Source organism: Stegostoma tigrinum, chromosome 30 (assembly GCF_030684315.1).
Source record: "Stegostoma tigrinum isolate sSteTig4 chromosome 30, sSteTig4.hap1, whole genome shotgun sequence".
NCBI lineage: Eukaryota > Metazoa > Chordata > Chondrichthyes > Orectolobiformes > Stegostomatidae > Stegostoma > Stegostoma tigrinum.
In genome coordinates this window covers 22,164,733-22,187,264 of record NC_081383.1, presented here as the reverse complement: position 1 = coordinate 22,187,264, position 22,532 = coordinate 22,164,733, and the positions used below count along the sequence as shown (strand labels likewise).

Sequence of the window (22,532 nt, the reverse complement as noted above, 5' to 3'; positions counted from 1 at the left end):
TATGTTCTATGTTCTATGTTCTAAGATTTACTGTGTACTGAGATTAGATTCCTTCAGAGCAGTTACATAAGTACAGGACAGCAGTTGTAATGAAGCATTGTCCTACTGGTGACAGGATGATTAAATTACTGTAGTTCATAAAGAGATGCTTATATACTTTCAAACTCTGGGACTAATTGTAGAAGTCCCTCCATTTCCCCCTTTGTGTGGCAATGCATCTCTGGTATGTCATTCATGATGGGGGAAAATCTAGGTTCAAATCCCTAGCTTTGTGATATACTGAACTCATGTGTTTTAAATTCTAAGGATGCTAGACTATCTTTGATCATCGTAAGCAAAACACATCCATCGTGACCACTCAGAATTGCATTCCCCATCACACTGCAGTATTTTTTTGTTGAACTTTCATGGCGCACTGCTTCCACCTAATGACAGAAATGGAGCATTGTTACACTGCTTCCATTCCACTGTGGAAAAGTTGACTGTCCACAAGAGGCTATTTTTTGTACAATGAGCTGAACTTTATTGATTCTGTCAGTATTAGCACATACAGGATGGTTATGTTACTTGAATAAACCTGATTGCAAAGCTTTCCTTTGACTAATAGATTGCCTTTTGCTCATGTTGTAAAATGCAGATGTGAGAATGTACAAATTTAATTTGTGGCCGCATGGCTAAATTCTAGCTGATTTTAATACAAACTGCAAGGTAGAAGCTGGGCTATAGAAGATTATAAATAGATGTAATAACCTTATAATAAACACAATAAACTGTAAAGAAATAAATTCTGCTGTAATATTTATTAAGGCTTTGTTATGTCATAGTAGCTGGGTGTCAGTATTCTCTTTAGTGCATGCATTTTGGAGTCCAAGCAATGTGCAAATTTGGAACACATTTGAATGGGTAGATCATGCACCTATGGGGTGAAAAGTTATATGTTCAGATCAGGTTGATCTCTGCCAGAATAATGTGGCTTGCTGCTGCCCTGGCTTCCTCCTGATTGTATTATGCCTCAGGAGAGAACATTGTGGCATTCCGGGGATGACTGAGCAGGGAAGAGAAGAGAAGCAATTGAGATGAATTGGACCCATTCTGGAAATGATGGCTGGCACCTTATGTCTATCATCCCACAGAGCCAGGTTACAGAGGAGAGATGTTGAAGGAGGCTGGAATGGTCAATGGTGTAAGAAAAAAGTGACGTTGTGTAAAGTTCAGGGCAATCATCATTATGGGGGTGGGTCCTTCACAACTTTATGAAGGGCTATTTGTTGTGGTGAGAAGGTAAGATGCAGGATTGCATGAATTTGTAAAGGAATTTGAAAATGTGTTGGATATTCAGACAAAAACAATGGTTCAAGTAGGTCTATCTAGAGGTGACTTTTCCATAACAGAGCTAAATTAGAAATAAACAATAAATGCATGTAGATGCAGTCATGTTCTAAATAAAACAAAGCATATAGTTTTATGATTAATAAACAAATGAGCCATATCAGTTACAAGAATTACAATAAAAGTGTGTTACGATGACAATGTGATAAGTGGGCTATTCATGTGATAAATGCGATAGAAATAAATTTATGGTTATAATGTAATCGGTGCAAATTATAATAACATATGACAGTGTTAATATCTTCAATAAACTTCAATAATGAAATGCGTAATGGTATTAAGTGCTTTTTTCATATCCAGAAGTGCTATCACACACAATTGTGCTTTTCCCACCACCAAATCACCTCTGGTTATGAAGTCCTTATGTGATAGTGTTAAAATGATACACAAGATGATGATAATATGTCAAATGCTTGTAATTTGCTAGTATTATAGTACGTTATTCATAATACCAATGTGTTATATGTGATGATATCATAAGTGAGACATCACATGATAACATTTTAAATGTAATACAAGTGATAGCGTTAAACTCATACATGAGATGATGGTAATGCAATATATGTGACTTTGTTAGTGTGATATATGTGCTGGTAATCTGATAGATATGTTCATAATAATGTGGTTGTTTGGTGGTGACATGTCATGGTGATCATGTGATATTTATCCTAAGTGCACAGCTCAGCAGATGCATATTGTAAGTAATTCTAAAACTCAGACAGGGACAGTACCAGGTGAAAGACTTTCCTTTTCTCTTTTATTGTAAGACTTGAGCCGTCTGTTATATGTCACTCTGCTGTTGCAGTTTGTTATTTCTGTTGTTTTCCAGTAAACAGAACTTTTAATAATAGATACAGATTTTACTGTCACATGTGCACTCTGTAAGTCTCTGAAATAAAAAAAATCAAATCTGAGAGAAAGAAATATGGGAACCAAATGGCTTTAGAACATAGAACATTACAGCGCAGTACAGCCCTTCGGCCCTCAATGTTGCGCCGACCTGTGAAACCAAGCCCGTCTAACCTACACAATTCCATTATCATCCATATGTTTATCCGATGACCATTTAAATGCCCTTAAAGTTGGTGAGTCTACTACTGTTGCAGGCAGGGCATTCCACACCCTTACTACTCTTAAAGTAAAGAACCTACCTCTGACATATGTCCTACATCTATCACCCCTCAATTTAAAGCTATGTCTCGTCATGCTAGCCATCACCATTCGAGGAAAAAGGCTCTCACTGTCCACCCTTTCTAATGCTCTTATCATCTTGTAGGTCTCTATTAGGTCACCTCTTAGCCTTTTTCTCTGTAATGAAAACATCCTCAAGTCCCTCAGCATTTCCTGATAAGACCCTCACTCCAAAACAGGCAACATCCTGGTAAATCTCCTCTGCACCCTTTCCAATGCTTCCACATCCTTCCTATAATGCGGCAAGCAGAACTGTGCGCAATACTCCAAGTGCGGCAGCACCAGAGTTTTGTGCAGCTGCAACATGGCCTCATGGCTCCAAAACTCAATCCCTTTACCAATAAAAGCTAATACACCGCACGCTTTCTTAACAACCCTATCAACCTGCGTGGCAACTTTCAGGGGTTTACGCACATGGACACAGAGGTCTCTCTGCTCATCCACACTACCAAGAATCTTACCATTAGCCCAGTACTCTGTATTCCTGTTACTCCTTCCAAAGTCAATCATCTCCCACTTTTCCATATTAAACTCCATTTGCCACCTCTCAGCCCATCTCTGCAGCTTATCTATGTCCCTCTGTAACCTGCAACATCCTTCCACACTATCCACAACTCCACCAACTTTAGTGTCATTGCAAATTTACTAATCCATCCTTCTACACCCTCATCCAGGTCATTTATAAAAATGACAAACAGCAGAGACCCCCGAAACAGATCCTTGCGGTACACCACTAGTAACTGAACTCCAGGATCAACATTTCCCATCAACCACCACCCTCTGTTTTCTTACAGCTAGCCAATTTTTGATCCAAACTGCTAAATCACCCTCAAACCCATGCCTCCGTATTTTCTGCAATAGCCTACCGTGGGGAACCCTATCAAACGCTTTACTGAAATCCATATACAGCACATCAATCACTTCACCCTCATCCACCTGTTTGGTCACCTTCTCAAAGAACTCAATAAGATTTGTGAGGCATGACCTATCCTTCACAAAACAGTGTTGACTATCTCTAATCAAATTATTCCTTTCTAGATGATTATAAATCCTATCTCTTATAATCCTCTTCAACACTTTACCCACAACCAAAGCAAGGCTCACTGGTCTATATTTACCAAGGTTGTCTCTCCTCCCCTTCTTGAACAAGGGGACAACATTTGCTATCCTCCAGTCTTCTGGAACTAATCCTGTAGAATAATGACATAAAGATCAAAGCCAAAGGCTCTGCAATCTCCTCCCTAACTTCCCAGAGATTCCTAGGATAAATCCCATCTGGCCCAGGGGACTTACCTATTTTCACACTATTGAGAATTGCTAACAGCTCCTCCTTATGAACCTCAATCCCATCTAGTCTAATAGCCTGTCTCCCAGTGTTATCCTCAACAACACTGTCTTTTTCCTGTGTGAAAACTGATGAAAAATATTCATTAGCGCCTCTCCTATCTCTTCGGACTCCACGCACAACTTGCCACTACTGTCCTTGACTGGCCCTAATCTTACTCTATTCATTCTTTTATTCCTGACATAACTATAGAAAGCTTTAGGGTTTTCCTTTATCCCACCTGCCAAAGGCTTCTCATGTCCCCTCCTAGCTCTTCTTAGCTCTCTCTTTCGATCCTTCCTGGAACAAGAATCTTATAGTCTTGTGACGAATTATTCAAATTTTTTCCTTTCAACTCAGGCTCCAATAGTTAACAATACAGTGAGCAGGTCTTTGGGTGGGATGCTCCAAAGGGCAGTGTGGACTTGTTGGGCTGAATGGCCTGTTTCCACACTGTAGGGAATCTACTCTAATCTAAATCTCTGGAGAGCAACATTTCAATCTAGTTTTCCCGTACATTACAATTGCTATCGATTTAAAAGTGAAGCTGGTGTCAGATAGAAATTCAGTTGGCAGAGATGATTGTAGGTTAGAAGTAAAGATAATTTATAAATGCATTTTCGGAGTTTGAACATACTCCCTTTGTCTATGTGGGTTCCCTCCAGGTCCTCTGGTTTCCTCCCACAGCTGAAAGATGTACAACTTCGGTAGCTGTGCTAAATTGCCCTGTAGCATCGAGGGATGTGCAGGCTAGGTGGATTAGCCATAGGAAATGCAGGGTTAACAGTGATAGGGTAGCGGGGTCAGCATGCTCTTTTAGAAGGGCCATGTAGACTCAATGGGCTGAATGGCCTGTTTTCACACAGTCAAGATTCTATGTAAAATAGCCTAATTGTTATCTTAATGTCAATTCCTTCCTCTGATACTAGTTGATCCTGTACACAAAAATTCAAGAATATCACTGACTTCAATGTAGCCTTTTCTATAAATTTTCCTACTTTTAAGGATCTAGAAGGGAGATTTTCTGCTGGGCACCAACTGGGAATGACACTGAATTTATTGACTCTGCACAATGTGACAGTCCAAAAGGGTTTGAAGTTTTGGACACTATGACATTTGCCCATCAAACTATGGATGCAGAACATAGGACATAGAGCAATACAGCGCAGAACAGGCCCTTCGGCCCTCATTGTTGCACCGACCTGTGAACTAATCTAAGCCCCACCCCCTACACTATCCCATCATCATCCGTATGCTTATCCAAGGAGGACTTTCTGGGGGCATTTCAATGCAGCCATTATCAGCAGCAGCCAAGGGCTCTTGGTGGATGGAATAGAAGAAAGTTAATGAAGTTATGTTCTTTTAAAATGCCTCCATTAGACATCTCAGTGTTTAAAGCAAATGGTATTGACATGCACCATGCATGCATTGATGTTTCATGCGCATAAATTGTAAGTATATGACCTTGAATTATATATTTAAACAGGCTCCCATCTTATGATATTTGACATGTGTGCTGGCAAATCAATCAAAGCCTCGGCTGAAAATTGACTCAGGTGGGCAAATGGGTATGAAAGGTCTACACCAGATTTTACCCATTTTTCAATGACAAGCTTGCATTGGTAAATCTCATTGTTTTCATGTATCTATACTCATGGGTGTTGATCTATACTGGCACTAACTCACAGATTTAAAATTCTTATTCTTGTTTTCAAATCATTCAAAAGCCTCATCCCTCTCTAGCTCTGTAACATCCTGGAGCGTGACAAGCCATAATGACTGAATAGAATAGAAATTTATTGTCACATGTGCTTTTACGTGAAAAATACAGTGAAAAGTTTTATAATTCACCCCACCACAGTAATACATCAATGACAGAAGACATACATAAAAACAAAAAAAAGTAGAATTAAGACAAAGCTCATCACAGTTTAGTTAATGGCTTCTGGGCTCAGGGAAAGTTGATTAAGGAATGATGGAATGCCTTGAAGTTGCACTGAGATAGGACGCTGGAACACTTGGCCGGAAGTGTGTGCTGAAAAAGACTGCCATGCTAGGCCCCCCCAGACAGGACTGCCTACCGGGTCACTGGAACACCTGAAAGCCGAAGACAAAGAAGATCTCCACACGGTGTAGAGACCTTCAGACCAGGACAAGACTGCCATGCCAAGGGGCAAGACCCGCCACACTTGGAGACTGCTACACTGTGCTGAGACTGCCACCTCTCCTCCTTCAGGTGCCCGGACCCAGCCAGAGCCTTGGCCTAGCCTATGAGTTCAGGCAGGAGGAGCCAACCTGGAATCTGCTCCTCAGTCACCAGGAAAACCCAAGCTGGGGTACGGCTACACTCTGCTTGCCCTGGTGTTGGAGCCACAGGAGGCCCCTCCCTCACCAGCCACTCTCCAGACCCAACAGAGGAGAAGATGAAGAAGAAAGAAAAGGGAAAAGGAAAAGGAAAAATAAAATAGAAAAGAAGATAAAAGGAAGGGGAAAAAAGAGAAAGAAAGACGACAGGAGTGGACATGCTCCAGGCTTATCCCACCTACCCTGCCACCACCTACACCAATGAACTCTATTCTCCTCCAGTTCTGATACCTTGTGCAGTTGATTCTCATCACACCAACAGAGGCCAATGTCTAGTTGCCGAGGTCCTGATCTCAGGAATTTCTTCCCTAAACCTCTTCACTTCTCTCTATTATTGAAATTCTTTCCAGATTAACCTTAAAACTTACCTCTTTAGCCATTTGTTTAGTGAACTCTTCTGATATCTTCACCTTGACAAATTTTGATTGATACTTCTCCTGTGAAGCATTTTGCCACTTTAACCGAACTAAATTAAAGCTAATTGTCATTATCCCTTCATGCTGTTAAAATACTATTCACTGAATGCAACTTTGTTTTCTAAAATAACTACAATGTAACTCTTTGCACTGAAGTGCAGCTGATATCTATTTATTCACACTGCCAACTTCTTTAAATTGTTTAATAATTTCTTGTATCTTTCTTTAAAGTCTGCATACCCCTGGTTTGATCGTAAAAGTTCAAAGCATTTGACTGCATGCCCCATGAAAAGTTAATTATACAAATGATAAACAACAGAAGTGCACTCACAGGTTTCAAGAGCACGCATGTGTCCATATTCCATTAGTTTGAAAAGAATACAAGAGCTTCCGTACCCTTTGCTTTCTTTCTTCCAGAGACCTCTTCCTGCTTGGAGCTGCATTCTCTTCAACATCAAGGCACACATTCCCACCTTCACCGCCTGGACACTAATCTAACAAAGTGTTTCATTCACAATGCATTGAGCACAATCCACTTCCATTACATGGATTTCAAAAAAATTATTCTTCCATATGCCTTGATCTTTGCATTGCATCTCTTAGGTGGCAGATGCCAACTACTTTTTAAAAAATCAACCTATGCCCTTGAGCTTCAAATACTAAGTACAGATGTGTTCATTCTGGATTACTTTGGTGCCCAGCAGCTCTCACATGCTGCAGCAGCAACACACCACCCATTCTGCTATCACTATTGAATAGATATAGTTTATAAATTAGTTGCTTTTGCTTCCCTACTTATTAAACTTTACTGTTATGATATAGTTTTCATAAAAGAAAATCACCTGTATCAATTTTATATTTAGCAATTTTTTTTAGGAGAGGAGACACAAGGATAGCACTGGAGATATAAAGAAGTTATGTTTACTTTAGATGCTAGGAATATTCACCAATCGTATTCACTGATGATCTTCTTTGTATTCTGTTTCATTACGCTGATGTACTTATGTAACCTATGATTTATCCGGTTAGCATGCAAAACAACACTTTTCACTCAATCTTGGTATGTGACAATAACAACATTAAATCAAACCATGCCATATTATGCCATTGCTGATGCTTTAGTTCACAACATTATTCTGCCACTGGCCTCTCTGCAGGTCAGCCTCTTGTTCTGCACCCTTTATCTTTTTCCATTCATTTCTCATTCTGGAGGAATTCGTTCTTGCAAAAAACCTTAAAACACATTTCCATTTGAACGAAATTTCCAGCCACTGACTTAACCTTTGTCTCATTCAGTGGAAGTCTCCTTCACATGGACCATGCACCGCATACGATCACAAAGCTAAGAATGGAAATACAAAAAAGCTGCAATTACAACACTGATTCCTGAAAACTGTGTAAACTTGACCTAACACTAAAAAAAACTGTTTGTTGCTGCTTCTCTGGCCTCTTTGCCTTAACCAATTTTGTAAATCTATATGATATCTAACCAAATGCCTTTTGAATGTTCATATACAGAAAATCAACACGACTGTCTTTGTTAACCATCTCAATTAATTCACCAAAAAACTCAATCAAGTTAGCCAATGTCTAATTTCTAAATGCTCACTAAAGTAATGTGTATCTTAAAATTATTTTAGGTCAAGTAAGTAAATATATTTGATTCAACATTCCAGATTTCTATTTTTTGCTACTTGGTAATACTCATAGAACGAGCATAAGAAATGGGAGCAGTTGTAGGCTATTTGGCTGCTCAAGACATTCCACTATTCTGTAACATTTTGCACAATTGTTGACTTAAGCAATGTCATTAAGTTATGGTGTTAGTTTACTGTACATTATGAGAATGAAATTCTTATTTGGTCTTTTGCACTCATCCATGTAGTATAAAAGATCAAAAGAAAATGTGAGAATGGTAAAGTTTGAAAAGAACAGAGTTACAAATACCAGAAAATCCTGAGCCATTTTTTTTTAGATAGGGTGTGACATTAACACATTCGGGAAGTGATTCTGAAAGCGAAATTGTTATTTTGGCTGTGTTGCTAGTGGTCAGAGTATCAGGCTAAAGCATTCAATACAGAGATCTATTATGCTATTGCCAATCTTTTAGTCAGTTATGATAGGAACAAAGGTGTGGCTGTGTAAGACATATAACAAGTTATTTTTTTCTAAATTTGCTCTAGATTAATGATGTGGAGGTGCTGTTGTTGGATTGGATTGACAAGGTCAGAAATCACACAACATCAGGTTATTGTCCAACAGGTTTATTTGAAAACACAAGCTTTCAGATCCTCCTGAACAAGAACATGTTTTCAAATAAACCTGTTGGACAACGATCTGGTGTTGTGTGATTTCTGGCTCTGCTTTGGTTTAAGACATGTGTTATCTATTGTAAATCTTTAAATTTACTGTAAACTACTTCCTCATGGTTTGTAAGGATTGTGCAACATAAAACATGATAATAGATTCAGTGAAGACCAAAGCATGCTTTGTTGTGAAAAATAATCCTTCTGTTTTTAATAAATGATTATTCTGTGGCAGTAAATATTAAAGACAAATTTTTCCAAGCATCTGTTTCAACAGAAATTCAAACAGTTAGTAAATTCCAAAATAGCTACCACACTCTAAATTATCCTAAAGTTTCACTGGAATTCACCGTAGAAGTTGTAATCATTATTCACAGAGAACAAGGGGTTGCCACTGCAAGTGAATTAATTCTAATGGTGTGGCACAGTCAGTGGTTTTATTCAGCTCGGTACCAGATTTGGTACAAGTATGATTCATCCACCCTTTCAGTTCTGCAGACCTCAGGTACTTCTCAATGTTTACTCTAAGGCAGAGCAACCATCACAGTGTCTGGTCCAAGGCGTAGGAGGCTTACATATCTTTGAAAGCACATCATGGATCTGAAGATTCAACCATAAACACTAATACTTTCCTTGAGACTGACATTGATTCAATTGAGTCCCAGCTTTGCCAAAGCACCAATGGAACCTATTTAAACTGAAAATGCAGCAATTGATTGGCAATACGTTTTGATTTTTAAAAATTATTACTCATAGGTTCCTGTTGGCATTCTAATGTTACTAATTTTCTAATCATAAAATGACAATGACGGAATTGAATAAATGTGAATTATTTCCAATCTCTGCAGTCTCAATAGAGAAGCTAGTCAATGTCAACCTGTAAGCATAGTGTGTCATTAATGTACAGCAGAGAAACACACAATTCAGTCCAACCAGTCACTCTGCTTCTGCTCCAGTCAAACATCCTCACATAATTTTAGCTAGCAAAAACCTTTATTTCCATTTCCCTTTATTTGTTTATCTAACTTGCCCTGAAAATGTCTATCCTCAACTCCTCAACTACTGTCCGTGACAGTGAATTTCACATTCTCACCACTAAAGGTAAAAGGTAAAGCCATCATACTCTTATCAGACCAGAGGGCTGCTCTCTCATTAGAGAGAGATAACTGGTGGTAAGTTTAACCTGAGGTTCACCTCACCTCAGGCGAGGGGAGAAGTTGAGAAGAGGAGTCCTTCATGGTAACCTTAACCAATGCAGGAATTGAACCAATACTGTTGGCATCACTTTACAGTCCAAGCCAGTCAGCTGAGCTAATTAACCCCCACTCATCTCACTGTTGCTTGTGTTAAGACCTTCCCCCTGAATTCCCCAACCAACTTTTTTGATGACTACTTGTATGCTTTTAGCTTTCTCTTTCCTGTAAGTGGAAATACTTTCTCTGAGTCTGCTCAATCAAAATCTTTCAAAAGTTTAACGGTCTCCGTGGGTGACACAATGATGCAAACATGGGCTGTTGATCTTTAAATCGCGTTGGCCGATTTCATAGAGTCCTTACAGCTTCGAAGCAGCCATTCAGCCCATCGGGTCCACATCGGCCCTCCAAAGAGCATTCCTCCCGGACCCAACCTCTACCCCATCCCTGCATTTCTCACTCTAGACACTATGGGCAATTTAGCTTTGTCAATCCACTCAACTTGCACATGTTTGGACTGTGGGAGGAAACCCATGCAGAGACGGGGAGAATATGCAAACTCCATGCAGATAGTCGCCTGAGGTTGGAATCGAACCCGGCTCTCTGGCATTGTGAGGCAGCAGTGCAAACTGAGGAAGCATGCTACCATCATACTTGGTACCTTTATAGACTGAAATTATTTCAAAAAATAGGCCAAGAACACTGATTCAAAATGGCTACAGGTAGCATCACCTGACTTGCATCTTAACTGCAACTTAATTTAATTGAAAGCAACAAGGTCAAAACAAACGACAATCTGAGCAAAAACTAATATTTTACCCCAAGGCAATAAGATCAGCCAAGAAACATGGAAAGGTCCTGATCTCCTATTGGGTAACATCATTATGAGAATTTTCCCATGTTAAGGATGAAACATTGCTTACAAAAATAATAAACTAGAAGCATGCAACTAGTTAACATTTCAATGAGTTTTATGGCAGACTGAAGGGAGATGGAAATGAAGACAGGCTGGAGAAGGTCTATCTCTCTCTCTCTCTCTCTCTCAAAAAGGAAAGAACCCTCTTACAACCAATGTTCCCTTTAGGTTGCAATGTCATGCAGCAACTCCGGCCATTAACTTCTGCCTACAAAAGTGGTTGCAATGCACTGACCTTAGAGGTCTATGCAAAAATAAAGGAATGTATGACTGGAGGGAATGTAAGACTGGAAAGAAACAGAACGAAATTGAAAAGTCAAAAGGTAACAATTCATTACTGCTAATATTTCACAGAACTAACTAATCAACTGTGGTAACAAAAACAGAAATTGCTGGGAAAAATCAGCAGGTCAGGCAGTTTCTATGAAGAGAAAGCAGAGTTAACATTTTGGGTCCAGTGATCCTTCTTGAGAACTGATTGCAGCTAGAAAAATTAGATTATCTACAGGGTGGAAACAGTCCCTTCGGCCCAACAAGTCCACAGCGCCGCTTGAAGAATCTCACCCAGACCCATCCCCCTATACCCCACACACCCCTGTACACTACGGGCAATTTAGCATGGTCAATCCACCTAGCCTGCACCTCTTTGGACTGTGGGAGGAAACCGACGCAGACACGGAGAGAATGTGCAAACTCCGCACAGACAGTTACCTGAGGCGGGAATTGAACCCGGGTCCCTGGTGCTCTAAGGGTGCAGTGCTAACCACTGAGCCACCGTGCCGCCCGGTTGGTATTTATGCAGAAAATGGGGTGGGGGCAGGAGCAGGAGTAGATGGTAGGTGGAAGTGAAGCCAGAGAGAGAAAACAACAGTTAAATGGACAAGGGAATAGGTGAAGGTCAACTATTAGTAAACTGGCAATGGAATGGTTGTGGTAGGAGCCCATGTGATGACAAGGCCTCATGTGCAGGGAGCAGGGTAAGGACATGGGTAAATGTGCTCAGGGGCTAAAATTATTGAACTTAATATTAACTCCTAACGGCTGCAGAGTCTCCAAGTGGAAAATGAGGTGCTGTTTTTTCAGCTTGTGCTGACCTTTGCTGGAGTACTGCAGCAAGACTGAGACAGAGGTATTGGCCAGGGAACAAGGCGGTGTGTTGAAGTGGCAGGCAAAGGAAGTTCAGGTAATTTTTGCCAACAACTGCGGTCTCTTTATTCCTCAAGAGTACCCAGATGACCCTACGCTATCCATTATTTTCTCTTTTGTTTGTATTGGATTCTGTCCCCTTTTAATTTTGGGCATTTGTTCTAATGACTGCTTGAAGCTTACGTGCTTGACGTTACATCTTTATTATTTCATCTTGGGGGTTAGTGAATAATAAATTTGCTTCTTTTAAATCATAAACCATGTTATTGGCTTCTTTTTTCTTTCATTCAAAATAGTTAACTATATTTTAATTGGGGAAAGGCACAGCCTCATCCTAGAACAAATTTAAAACATCTGTTACGTTATAAGAAATTTTGGCATGAGTTAGCACTAATCTCAAACTGGGATTGGAATAAAGCTATAAGGTTTAGTTATGTTAAAAAGCAACAACAACTTACATCATCTAAGATTAATTTCTCATTTATTCCTTATCAAGAAAAGTAAGTGTGTTTCTAAAAAATCACATATGAGCAGGGCCACTTAGGATGCTGACATGACAGACAGCCAGAATTTTGATACACTGACCCAGAGGCCTCATTTGGAGATAGATAATGAGGATGACCCCATATCAGACACAGAGAAAAAAAATTATACAGAACAAACGTTTTCATCAAAGATGGGAATGAAGCACATGTTTCAGCAATGATATAGGACGACACCTGGGAAGATAGGGAGTTGTGTGACCAGGGGTATCAGGCAGCCTGACACTTTCAGAATGTGTAAATTACTTACTTATCCCAAATAGATGATTTTAGAATTTCAGTAATGTACTGTTTATGAGACTTACAATGTGTAAATTTCTAACAAATCCTGTTGAGTCAGTGCTACAGCAGAATGCTCTTTGGGGCAGGCTCTGTCAGGCCCAGCTCAATGAGCAAATGTTACCACATACTTGAATCTCCTGAGGTTATTTTGTAAAATCCTCTACCTTGTACAGTTGCAAATAGTTAAGAAGTTTGAAAAGAGGATAGCCACTTCACCCCTTCCAACCTAATCATAACGAAGAGGTCACCCTTAACCTCTTCTTCCAAGAAAAAAGAGATGCAGGCTGTTCATTCTCTTTTAATAAGCACAACCTTGAAGTTCTAGTCTAATCCAAATGAACTTCTTTAGCGTTTTCTCCAGTGTCTCAGGGTCTTTTATATAATGTAACAACCAAAACTGTAGCCACCTGTCCAAATGTGATTTGTCAGAGACAAGATTGACATTTTACATTTTGTTCATTGACTATTTAATGAACTGTTATTTAGCCTTGTATTTCATAACTTATATGCATGTTTTTAAATGACATATTTTACAGAATATACTGCTTAGAAGGACAGAGTGATCATATGCAGCCAAAGAAGTACTTCAGAAGCCTAGTCACAGTTACAATTTAGAAATGTAAAGTACATTTATTTCTGTAACAGTACATATTGCAATCAATTACACAACAAAATTCATTGGGCAGGTTGCCAAATTTAATGCAATATATGTTATCTCTGTTGGTGATACTGCACCAGATATCTTTGCTAATGGTCATGTAGCATTTTAGTAGCATTATATGGCAAGGCATTGGTTGCTGGTTTGAATACTGATTTTTTTTTCACTTATATGCATGGCTCCATAATATTGCCACTGGTTTGCAAAAGTTGGTTAATTGACAAACATAATAGACGAAACAGAACAGATATAGCATTTCTGATGAAGGGTATAGGCCCGAAATGTCAGCCTTCCTGCTCCCATGATGCTGCTTGGCCTGCTGTGTTCATTAAGCTCTACACCTTGTTATCTCGGATTCTCCAGCATCTGCAGATCCTATTATCTCAGATATAGCAGCTGGTATGTTCATGGACTTAATAGCATTTTTGATAAGGTGCCACACAAGAGATTTCTGGAAAAACAATTAAGGAGTATGGAATTAACTGGAGAACAGCAAATAGATTATAACTGGTTAGAAGACAGGAAACAGTAGGAAATAGGGAAGATTTTCAGTGTGAATGGAGGTGATAATGGTTCTATTTTCCAACTGTTTCTCTTCACATTGACTATCAGCCTACAGAAAGCGGTGCAAATATTTGCAGATGAATGCACAAATAAGAATTAAAGTTAGTTCTTTAAAAAGATCAAAAGAAACTATGAGGTGATGGTAATAGACTAAATTATAGTCAATGAAAATCGGTGTCAATAAATTTTTAAAAGTTGTCCATCGGACGTGAGTTGATGAGGGGCTGTTGAACTGTCTGCTTCAATTTCTGCAGTCGGTCTGATATAAGCGTTCACAGTGCTGTTAAGGGAGTTCCAGTGTTTTAACCCAGTGACTGTGAAAGAATGGCAAATTGTGAGGCAATGCATCATGGAGAAAAATTAAATCAATAATTATGCTCTGACTGGAAGCTTTGGTGCTGCAGGAGAACAACAGTCTGATAGAAGTGATTAGATTCATAGAGTATGAAAGGCAGGCATCAGGTTGATAATACTCATAAAAAGAAAGGTAATAGAGTTTTCAAGGGACATCAAATTTCAAATTGGCAGCTGTCACATTCTGAGGAGATCAGTCACAGGTGGAATGTTTCCAGAAACAGGTTCTTGTGGTGTTTTGTATCTCAACTGAATTTCCCCATGCGCTCTTTTGCTTTTTGTAGGTTAGTGTATTTAATTCAAATAATAAATGTGCCAATAACAACAAATTCAACAAGGAATGCTGTCTTACCTGTCAGCTGTCTGTGGAAATTTTCCTCTTAATGTTCTTTGTGGGACATAAACATAATCATCTAAAGAATTCATTTTTGAAAGCAAAGCAAATAATATCTCTGGCTACGAAGGTGATGTCTGCTAATTATAAACTGAAATGTTTTCCTGACTGGTTGCTATCAGCAAGGATCCCATAGCAACAGCTGTGAAAGATGCAAAAGTGTTGTACCTTGCAGTCCAGTATATCAAAAATACTGTAATGCTGACAGTTTTTCTATCCATTTGTACAACATAGTGTGTTTAACAACTTATTGTTATGCACTTGTGTACTTATATGCCAGTATTGTTTTTAATGTAGCATACAAAGGCATATTTTTAGCTACGCTAACTAGTTAAATTAATACACCATTTTTGCCATGATGGAAAGGCTCTCCATTGTGAAGTACATCCATGTCAATGGGTAGAGTCTTGCCAGACCCTGAATAATGTGGGCTATAGTGACAAATCTTGGAAAGTTGTGTCAGATGTGCAGCAACGTTCTGAGTGATGAGTCCAAAAAATTGCTTCCACCAACCAAGTCCTGGATGTCATGGTGAGATTCTTACTAGTGAGCAGCCAGAATGGCCTATAAACCGGAATTATTGCTCATTATCATCCTCACAATTTCTTGACTTGACGCTCATAGTAGCGAGGGGGATATGGCAGATTGTGAGGCTAGTAGATTGCGTTTGATTACAATTCTGCTGCTGCTGATGGCCCACATGCTGCTGCTCAGTTTTGAGCATCGATTACTGTTTTAAATCTAATCCATTTGCATGTCCTTCAGGAGCCAACCAACCCCAGCAGTTTTGAGGATAGATTGATGGAAGCTTAGGCTGTTCTCCTGAGAAGGATTAGGGAGAAATCAGTAGAGTTGTGCAAATATATGAGAGATTTGGATGAGTAGATAGGAACAAACTATTCATATTTAAGGATGTGTCAAAATTGGTAAATTTGAAGTGGTTGGGTAAAGAACCAACCACACGATGAGGAAAATATTTTTATTAAGCAGCTAGTTATCTGAAACTTGTTTCAAAGAATGATGGCAGCAAACTCAGTTGTAGCTTGCAAAGTAAGCCCCAAAATGGAAAATTTTGTAGGGCTACACCAAGAAGAAATCAAGAGTGTTTCAGTAAACCAATCTGGAGTGAGCTGGTTTGATCCGCCAAACAGTCTGTATCTGTGCTGTATACATTTTACGGCTATATAGGTAATTAATTTAACCACAGGTTTTCAAAATACACATAATTTTAAGGAGTAACAGTAGAAAAAGTGGTTGCAACAAAACAAGTCAAAAATCTATTTCATTGTTGCAATTGAAGGGCCCTATTTCAAATATTATCCTGTATTTTCTGTTTCAAAGTTGAGACAGTGCAGAAGGGATTTACCAATGTTTCCTGAGTTGGAGTGAGTCAACCAAAAGAGATTAGATAGGCTAGGGCTGTTTTCCTTACAGCAGAGAAGGCTGAGGGGTAATCTAATTGAGGAGTACAATGTTCTGAAGGAAATAGACAGGGTAGATAAAGGGGAGGAGATGACACATGGTTTTATCATTAATTTACAGACTCCCATAATGTTTTGGGAACCCAGATTCAAATCCTGCCATGGCAGAAGGAATTTAATAACAAATCTGAAATTAAGGCTTTAGGGGTGACGATGAAACTGTTGTCCATTATCAGGAAACACTTATCTGGTTCACTCATGTCATTGACAGAAGAAAACTGCAATTTTCCAGCAACTTTGGTTTTTGTTTCTGATTTACAGCATCGACAGTTCTGTAAGGTATTTTTGTTCTGAAGAACGGTTGGCAAACTCGAAATGTTAACTCTGTTTTCTTCCCCTGCTGCTGGACCTGCTGAGTTTCTCTACATGCGATCCAGACCCACAGCAATGTGATTAATTCTTAACTGCTTTCTGGGCAGTAGGACTTGGGAAATAAATGAATAAGACAAAAATAGGGAGAAACTTTATCCCTAATAGAGGAGTCAATGTATAACCAGGGGGCACAATTGTAATGTAAGAGACAGGAAGTTAATACACGATTGGAGGATATAAAACTCACCTGACAGGGTCTAAACTAAAGACATTGAGAACTATTTAGAGGAATACTTGAAGTGTATAAGGCAATGGGCCAAGTGCTAGAAATGGGACTAGAACAGATAAATACTTGATGATCCGGCACCTACAGAAAGGATCTCTTACTGTGCTTTTAAAAACTCTGTACTCAATCATTATTGACCAGCCGTTTACATTACAAGCACTTATTGCTTTTAGTTCTGATTGCAAGAGATTTACTTTTAATTGAAACAAAAACAGAAACTTCTGGAGAAACTCAGCGTGTCAGGAGTGAAGCAAGAGTTTACCAGGGTGTCCCAGAGGGAATGGTCCCTGCGTAAGGCAGGTAGGAGAGAGAATGGGAATATGTGTCTGATGGTGGCATCTCGCAGAAAAAGCAGCTGATGGTCTTCTGGATGTGGATGCTAGTGTTCTTGTTGGAATGGACAAGACGCACCCCAATGCTATTGCAAGATGGAAAAGAGGGTGTGAGGGTGAACGAGCAGGAGATGGGTCGGACCCTGTTGAGGACCATGTCGACAACGGTGCTAAGGAATCCTCGGTTAAGGAAGAAGGCAGACAGTTTGGAGATTCCTTTGCCGAAGTTGGCCTCATCAGAACATATACCATGGAGATGAAGGAAACTGCGGAAATAGAACGGAGTCTGTACAGGAAGCATGGTGCAAGAACGTATAGACCAGTTAGCTGTGCGAGTCGGTGGGTTTATAGTGGATATTAGTGGCCAGTCTATTCCCAGAAATGGAAACAGATGTTGAGGAAGGGAAGGAAGGAGTCAGAGATTGATCAGGTGAACGTGATGGTGGGGTAGAAGATGGAAGCGAAATCGATGAACTTTTCCAATTCTGGACAAGAGAGGGAAGTAGCACCGATAATATCGTCAATATATTGGAGAAAGAGTTAGAGGTGTGGGCTGGAATTAGACTCGAACAAGGAATGTTCCACGTACCCCACAAAGGGATAGTTATAACGGGGGCCCATGCACGCACCTGAGGCCACCAATCTGCCCTGAAGAAAATGAAAAGAGTTAAGAGAGAGGTTGTTGAGGTTGACGAAGAGCTTGGCCAGGTGGAGAAAGTTGGTGGTTGGGCGGGAACGGTTCAGGTCTTTGCTCCAGGAAGAAGCAGAGTACCCTGAGACCATTCTGGTTGGGGAAGGACATGTAAAGTGATTGCACATCCTCAGTGAAGAGGTAGCAAACTGGAAATTCCAAAACTAGAGTAAAGTATCAGAGGAGTCATGGATGCACATGGGCAAGGACTGGACCAGAGAAGAAAAGACTGAGTCAAGGGTAAAAGAGATGAATTCTGCAGGACAGGAATAGGTTGAAACAATGGGTCTGCCAAGCAATCTTGTTTGTGGATTTTCAGGAGTCGGAAACGAGTTGTGTAAGGCTGCCATCTATTAGCTTGGACGTAGTGAGACGCAGATGAAATGACATCCCTTTGCACATATAGGTAGATTTTTAATCCTGGCGTCCTGGTCAGAGACCAGGAAATTATCGTTACCAGAAAATAAACCCTTTTTGTTTTAATTCTTGGACTCTACAGGCAACAGTCAGTGTGATTCAAGTTGCATTTGGCGGCCCACGCATAAATAGTTACTGCCAGATATGGGCGGGGCGTCAGGCCGGGTAATTTGCATGAGACTTCTCCATTGGTCCGGGATACAAGACTGTTCTTGCAGCGTCTGTTCCGTGACGTTTATAAGTGACACACGAAATAACCACTTACAGCGAGAGAAATCCCTAACTGGCATAACTATTTGCATTGTCTGCGGAGTCGTATCCAATGAACGCAGGGATGGGCGGCAACTTCCGGTAGCTGTGTTGTTTGAGAAGCACCTCTTTCCAGCGGAGGAGAAGTTGCCGAGGGGCCAGAGGTTGAAATTGAAGGGGTCTTTGCTCGTTTATTTAGAGAAAGAAAATTTCAAAATTCTCCTCGGATGATGGCGAATTAATAAGTTTTGGAAAAGGTATTTTAAATAACATCTATTTCCATAGAGTTATTAATTTTTTTTGACTGACGAGGTGCGGTGATTATAATCTGCCGGGCGAGATCTAAAGTGGAGAGATGAAATCCTCAAGTTGGGAAATCTTCGATTTATTTTGTATATTTATATTTGATGGTTTTTTTTTTAAAACAGTGATTGAAAACCGAGACTTTAGGGAAGGTGCAGAGGGCGAGAAAACTAATTAACGGCCAAGACTGTGTGCCGGGGTCTCTGATTGCGCACGCGCGCACTTCAAGAACAAGCAGAGTTCAATGGCAAAGCACTACAACAACAACTTACATTTATGTTTGAATGTTTATATTGAGTCATACAGCACGGAAACAGACCCTTCGGTCCAACTTGTTCGTGCCGACCAAGTGTCCCAAACGAAACCGTAACACCATAAGACATAGAAGCAGAAATTAGGCCATTCGAGTCTGCTCTGCCATTCTGGCTGATAAGTTCCTCAACCCCATTCTCCTGCTTTCTCCCCGTAATCCTTTATTGCCTGATAATCAAGAATGTATCTATCTCAGTCTTAAATATGCTCAGTGACCTGGCCTCTACAGCCTTCTGTGGCAGTAAATTCGGTAGTGTTAGAGTAGTCAGTTATCCAGTTTACAAAGACCTAGGTGATCAAGCAGAGTCTTTGTCGCCAGTTAACTGTCTGTGTTTGGAAGATGGTTATTGCACAAAATCCAGCAATTCTGGATGCCTCTTGCAGCTTTAAGTTTTTTTTAAACAATAAAATTTTTAAGATTTGTTGGTAACTATCCATTGCAACTTGGGTCAATATCTGAAAGTTGGAAAATTGCAGGACTAATTGGATCGGTCTTTCAAAAAATTGCAAATCTCTCCTGCGTTGTGTTATTGATCAGATTTTTCTTCTTTTTTAATTTGAACTCATTGATGTTGGGAATTATTTTGAAGTTTTTTTTAATATAGCAAGTGATTTTTTTTCTTTTTGAAGGTAGTAACTAGATTTTGAATCTTGTGGAATTTAATGTGCTTACCTCGTGGGTTTGGTGGTGAGGCTGGCATTTAATCGTGGGTGGGAGCACCACCTTGGTTTAAGTATGTGATGGGAATGTCTTGTCTTCCTGTTGAAACTTACTTATGCGCTTCATTTTGCTGCTTCTACATTTAGTGCAGCAACTGACAAGATAGAATTATTGGACTGAAGGTGCTGTTTCCATTCTGTATGACTCTATATGGGCCACATGATGTGCAAACCACTACAGCCTTGTTTCTGGGGTCCTTTGTTCAAGGTTAATCAGTAGTCGATCAAGGAACGTGGTGCCAGGAAGGTTCTGGCGGAAAGGGTGCAGATACCCACCTTAATGCCATACCACCTCTTCTGTAACCTCCACTCATACCCTGTAGTATATCTCCCATTTCTAGCTGGGATCCATTGATAGACCTTTGTGTGGATGTTGTGCTGGCGGCAGCTGCTCAGCAGACAACACTTCTCTCCATGGTCCTTGATTTCAGGGCAGCCTTTTTGAAGTCCAGTTATGTGCCTGAGTGACACTTATTATGGCAAGCCTTTCCCCAAAAGGAGGTGATGTGGAGTTTTTTTTCTGGCTCCTCGGTTGACAAATGAGACTCCCGTCCCCTACTTATGTGCTGCTCTTAATCTGCAAAGCTGACCGTGTTGGTGGAAACTATCATATAAATTCTGATCAATTTTTATGTTTGTGGATTTTAATGTTTATTATTCTAGACTGTTACTTATCATAGCATAATTTTAAGTGATTAAAATATCAAGTGGTGTTGTGTATGCTCTTCAGTGAGCTTGTGATTGTTGATCAATTACTATAACCACAAAATATTGACCAAGGAAATAGCCTTTTAATTTTGGTTAAGGGAGTGCTTTCTGCTTGATGACACACTTTTTATTTGACAGAGTTATTTTTCCCAGTTTTCAGTAGCCTGATTTCATTATAATGGGGTGAAATGCCTTTTTAACTTTACTCAACTAGTATTATTCCTTTCTTCCCATTGATATTTGCAGTAATATTCCCTGTGATATGGTGTTGGTCTGGTCATTTAAGTAGCTGTTGATATCTACTCCTGGTGACTGAACCTTCAGAGGCTGTATATGTGGTAAGTAGTATTGATCACCATCTCCAGTTTTTATATACAATTATAAGTTAGTTTGTTCACTGTGCCCACATAATTAAGGTATACGGTGCGATTTTGACTGTTTATAGTATTGAAATTGAAGGGAAAATTATTTCTGTTTGAGCATTGATTTGGAGACTTTTAAAATATTTTATCTCTTAAATTGTCATAGATTGTCCTGTAATGACCTCACAAAGTGTTAAAGAATCAGTTGTCATGGCTGGGTAAGTAGATTATTTGCTTTAACCACCCCATTTTCACTGCCTATACCAGCTGATATCAAAGCCTTTCCTTCAAATCTGCCATCATCACCCTTCTTTGGCAAAAGAATTCAATTCTTATGTCCATGCAAAATACAGCTCAATTTTTTTTTTTGCCTCCTGTATTGCATTGCTTCCCAAATATGTGCTGAATATTCCCAAAATTTTAAATCCTTCTAATAAATGGACAAAAATGGTTTTCAACTAAGTCAGGGATGCCATCTAGTTGGGAATGACAAAGGTAAACTTTTATTCCTTGGCTGTTGCGACTCTGAAGAAGTCTTTGACGATGATGATGGAATTCTAATAAAACACTTCTCCACTATTTTCAGGCCAGGTGGGATCTCAGATGCATAATTGCACTTTACCTATCTAGTCACAGCCCAAGATTCACCTGCATCTTGATCTTGCCTTTGGATTCGGCCTCCCCAAGGATCAACCTTTGGTCACCACCAATTTCTCATCTATGTGCTACCACTCAATGACCTAATCTGAAAACAGTGTAAATTTCCATAACAGGCCCTGCCTCACCTTCACTCGACCCCCCCTCCTCAGCCTTTAAATTATCGGACTGCTTATCTCACATGTGGACAAGCAGAAATGTTCTTCAACTAATCATTAGGAAGACAGAAGCCCTGATAATCACAAACCCATATCACTAAGTCCATCCGTCTCCTTGAAAAATGTTTGTATCCTAAAAGAGTTAGGCTTTCTTTTTAAATGATATGTCAGTTTTAAAATTCTCATCTTTACGTGTCCTTCTATGGCCTCTGTGATTTTCTCCAGCTCTACCACTTCCCAATTTCCTTGTACTCTGCTTATTCTGATGTCTTTAGCATTTTGGATTTTAATCACTCTAACACAAGTAACTGGGCCTTGAGCTGTCAAGGTTCCCACATCCTAGAATTTGTTTCAACTACCTACTTTTAAGAGCCTTCTTCAAAGCGTCTCTCTTTTGATTACCTGCCCTGATGTCATCTTATGTGTAATAGTGTTGGATTTTGTTTGTCTAGGCTTGTGTTATTTGATGTTAAAGGCAGTAGGTATATACAAGTTTAGCCTTGAA

At 39.7% G+C, this 22,532-nt stretch overlaps 1 protein-coding gene across 1 annotated transcript in view; it reads left to right on the top strand.

Moving 5' to 3' along the window:
- The first annotated feature begins 18,919 nt into the window (after nucleotides 1–18,919).
- Nucleotides 18,920–22,532, top strand: part of hmg20b (high mobility group 20B) — a 29,972-nt gene continuing 26,359 nt past the window's right edge. Inside the window, exons 1-3 of the mRNA XM_048559894.2 lie at nucleotides 18,920–19,064; nucleotides 21,097–21,188; nucleotides 21,379–21,430. Coding sequence (XP_048415851.1) covers nucleotides 21,390–21,430 — 41 coding nt within the window. The 5' untranslated portion in view covers nucleotides 18,920–19,064; nucleotides 21,097–21,188; nucleotides 21,379–21,389. The remainder of the gene's footprint in view (nucleotides 19,065–21,096; nucleotides 21,189–21,378; nucleotides 21,431–22,532) is intronic.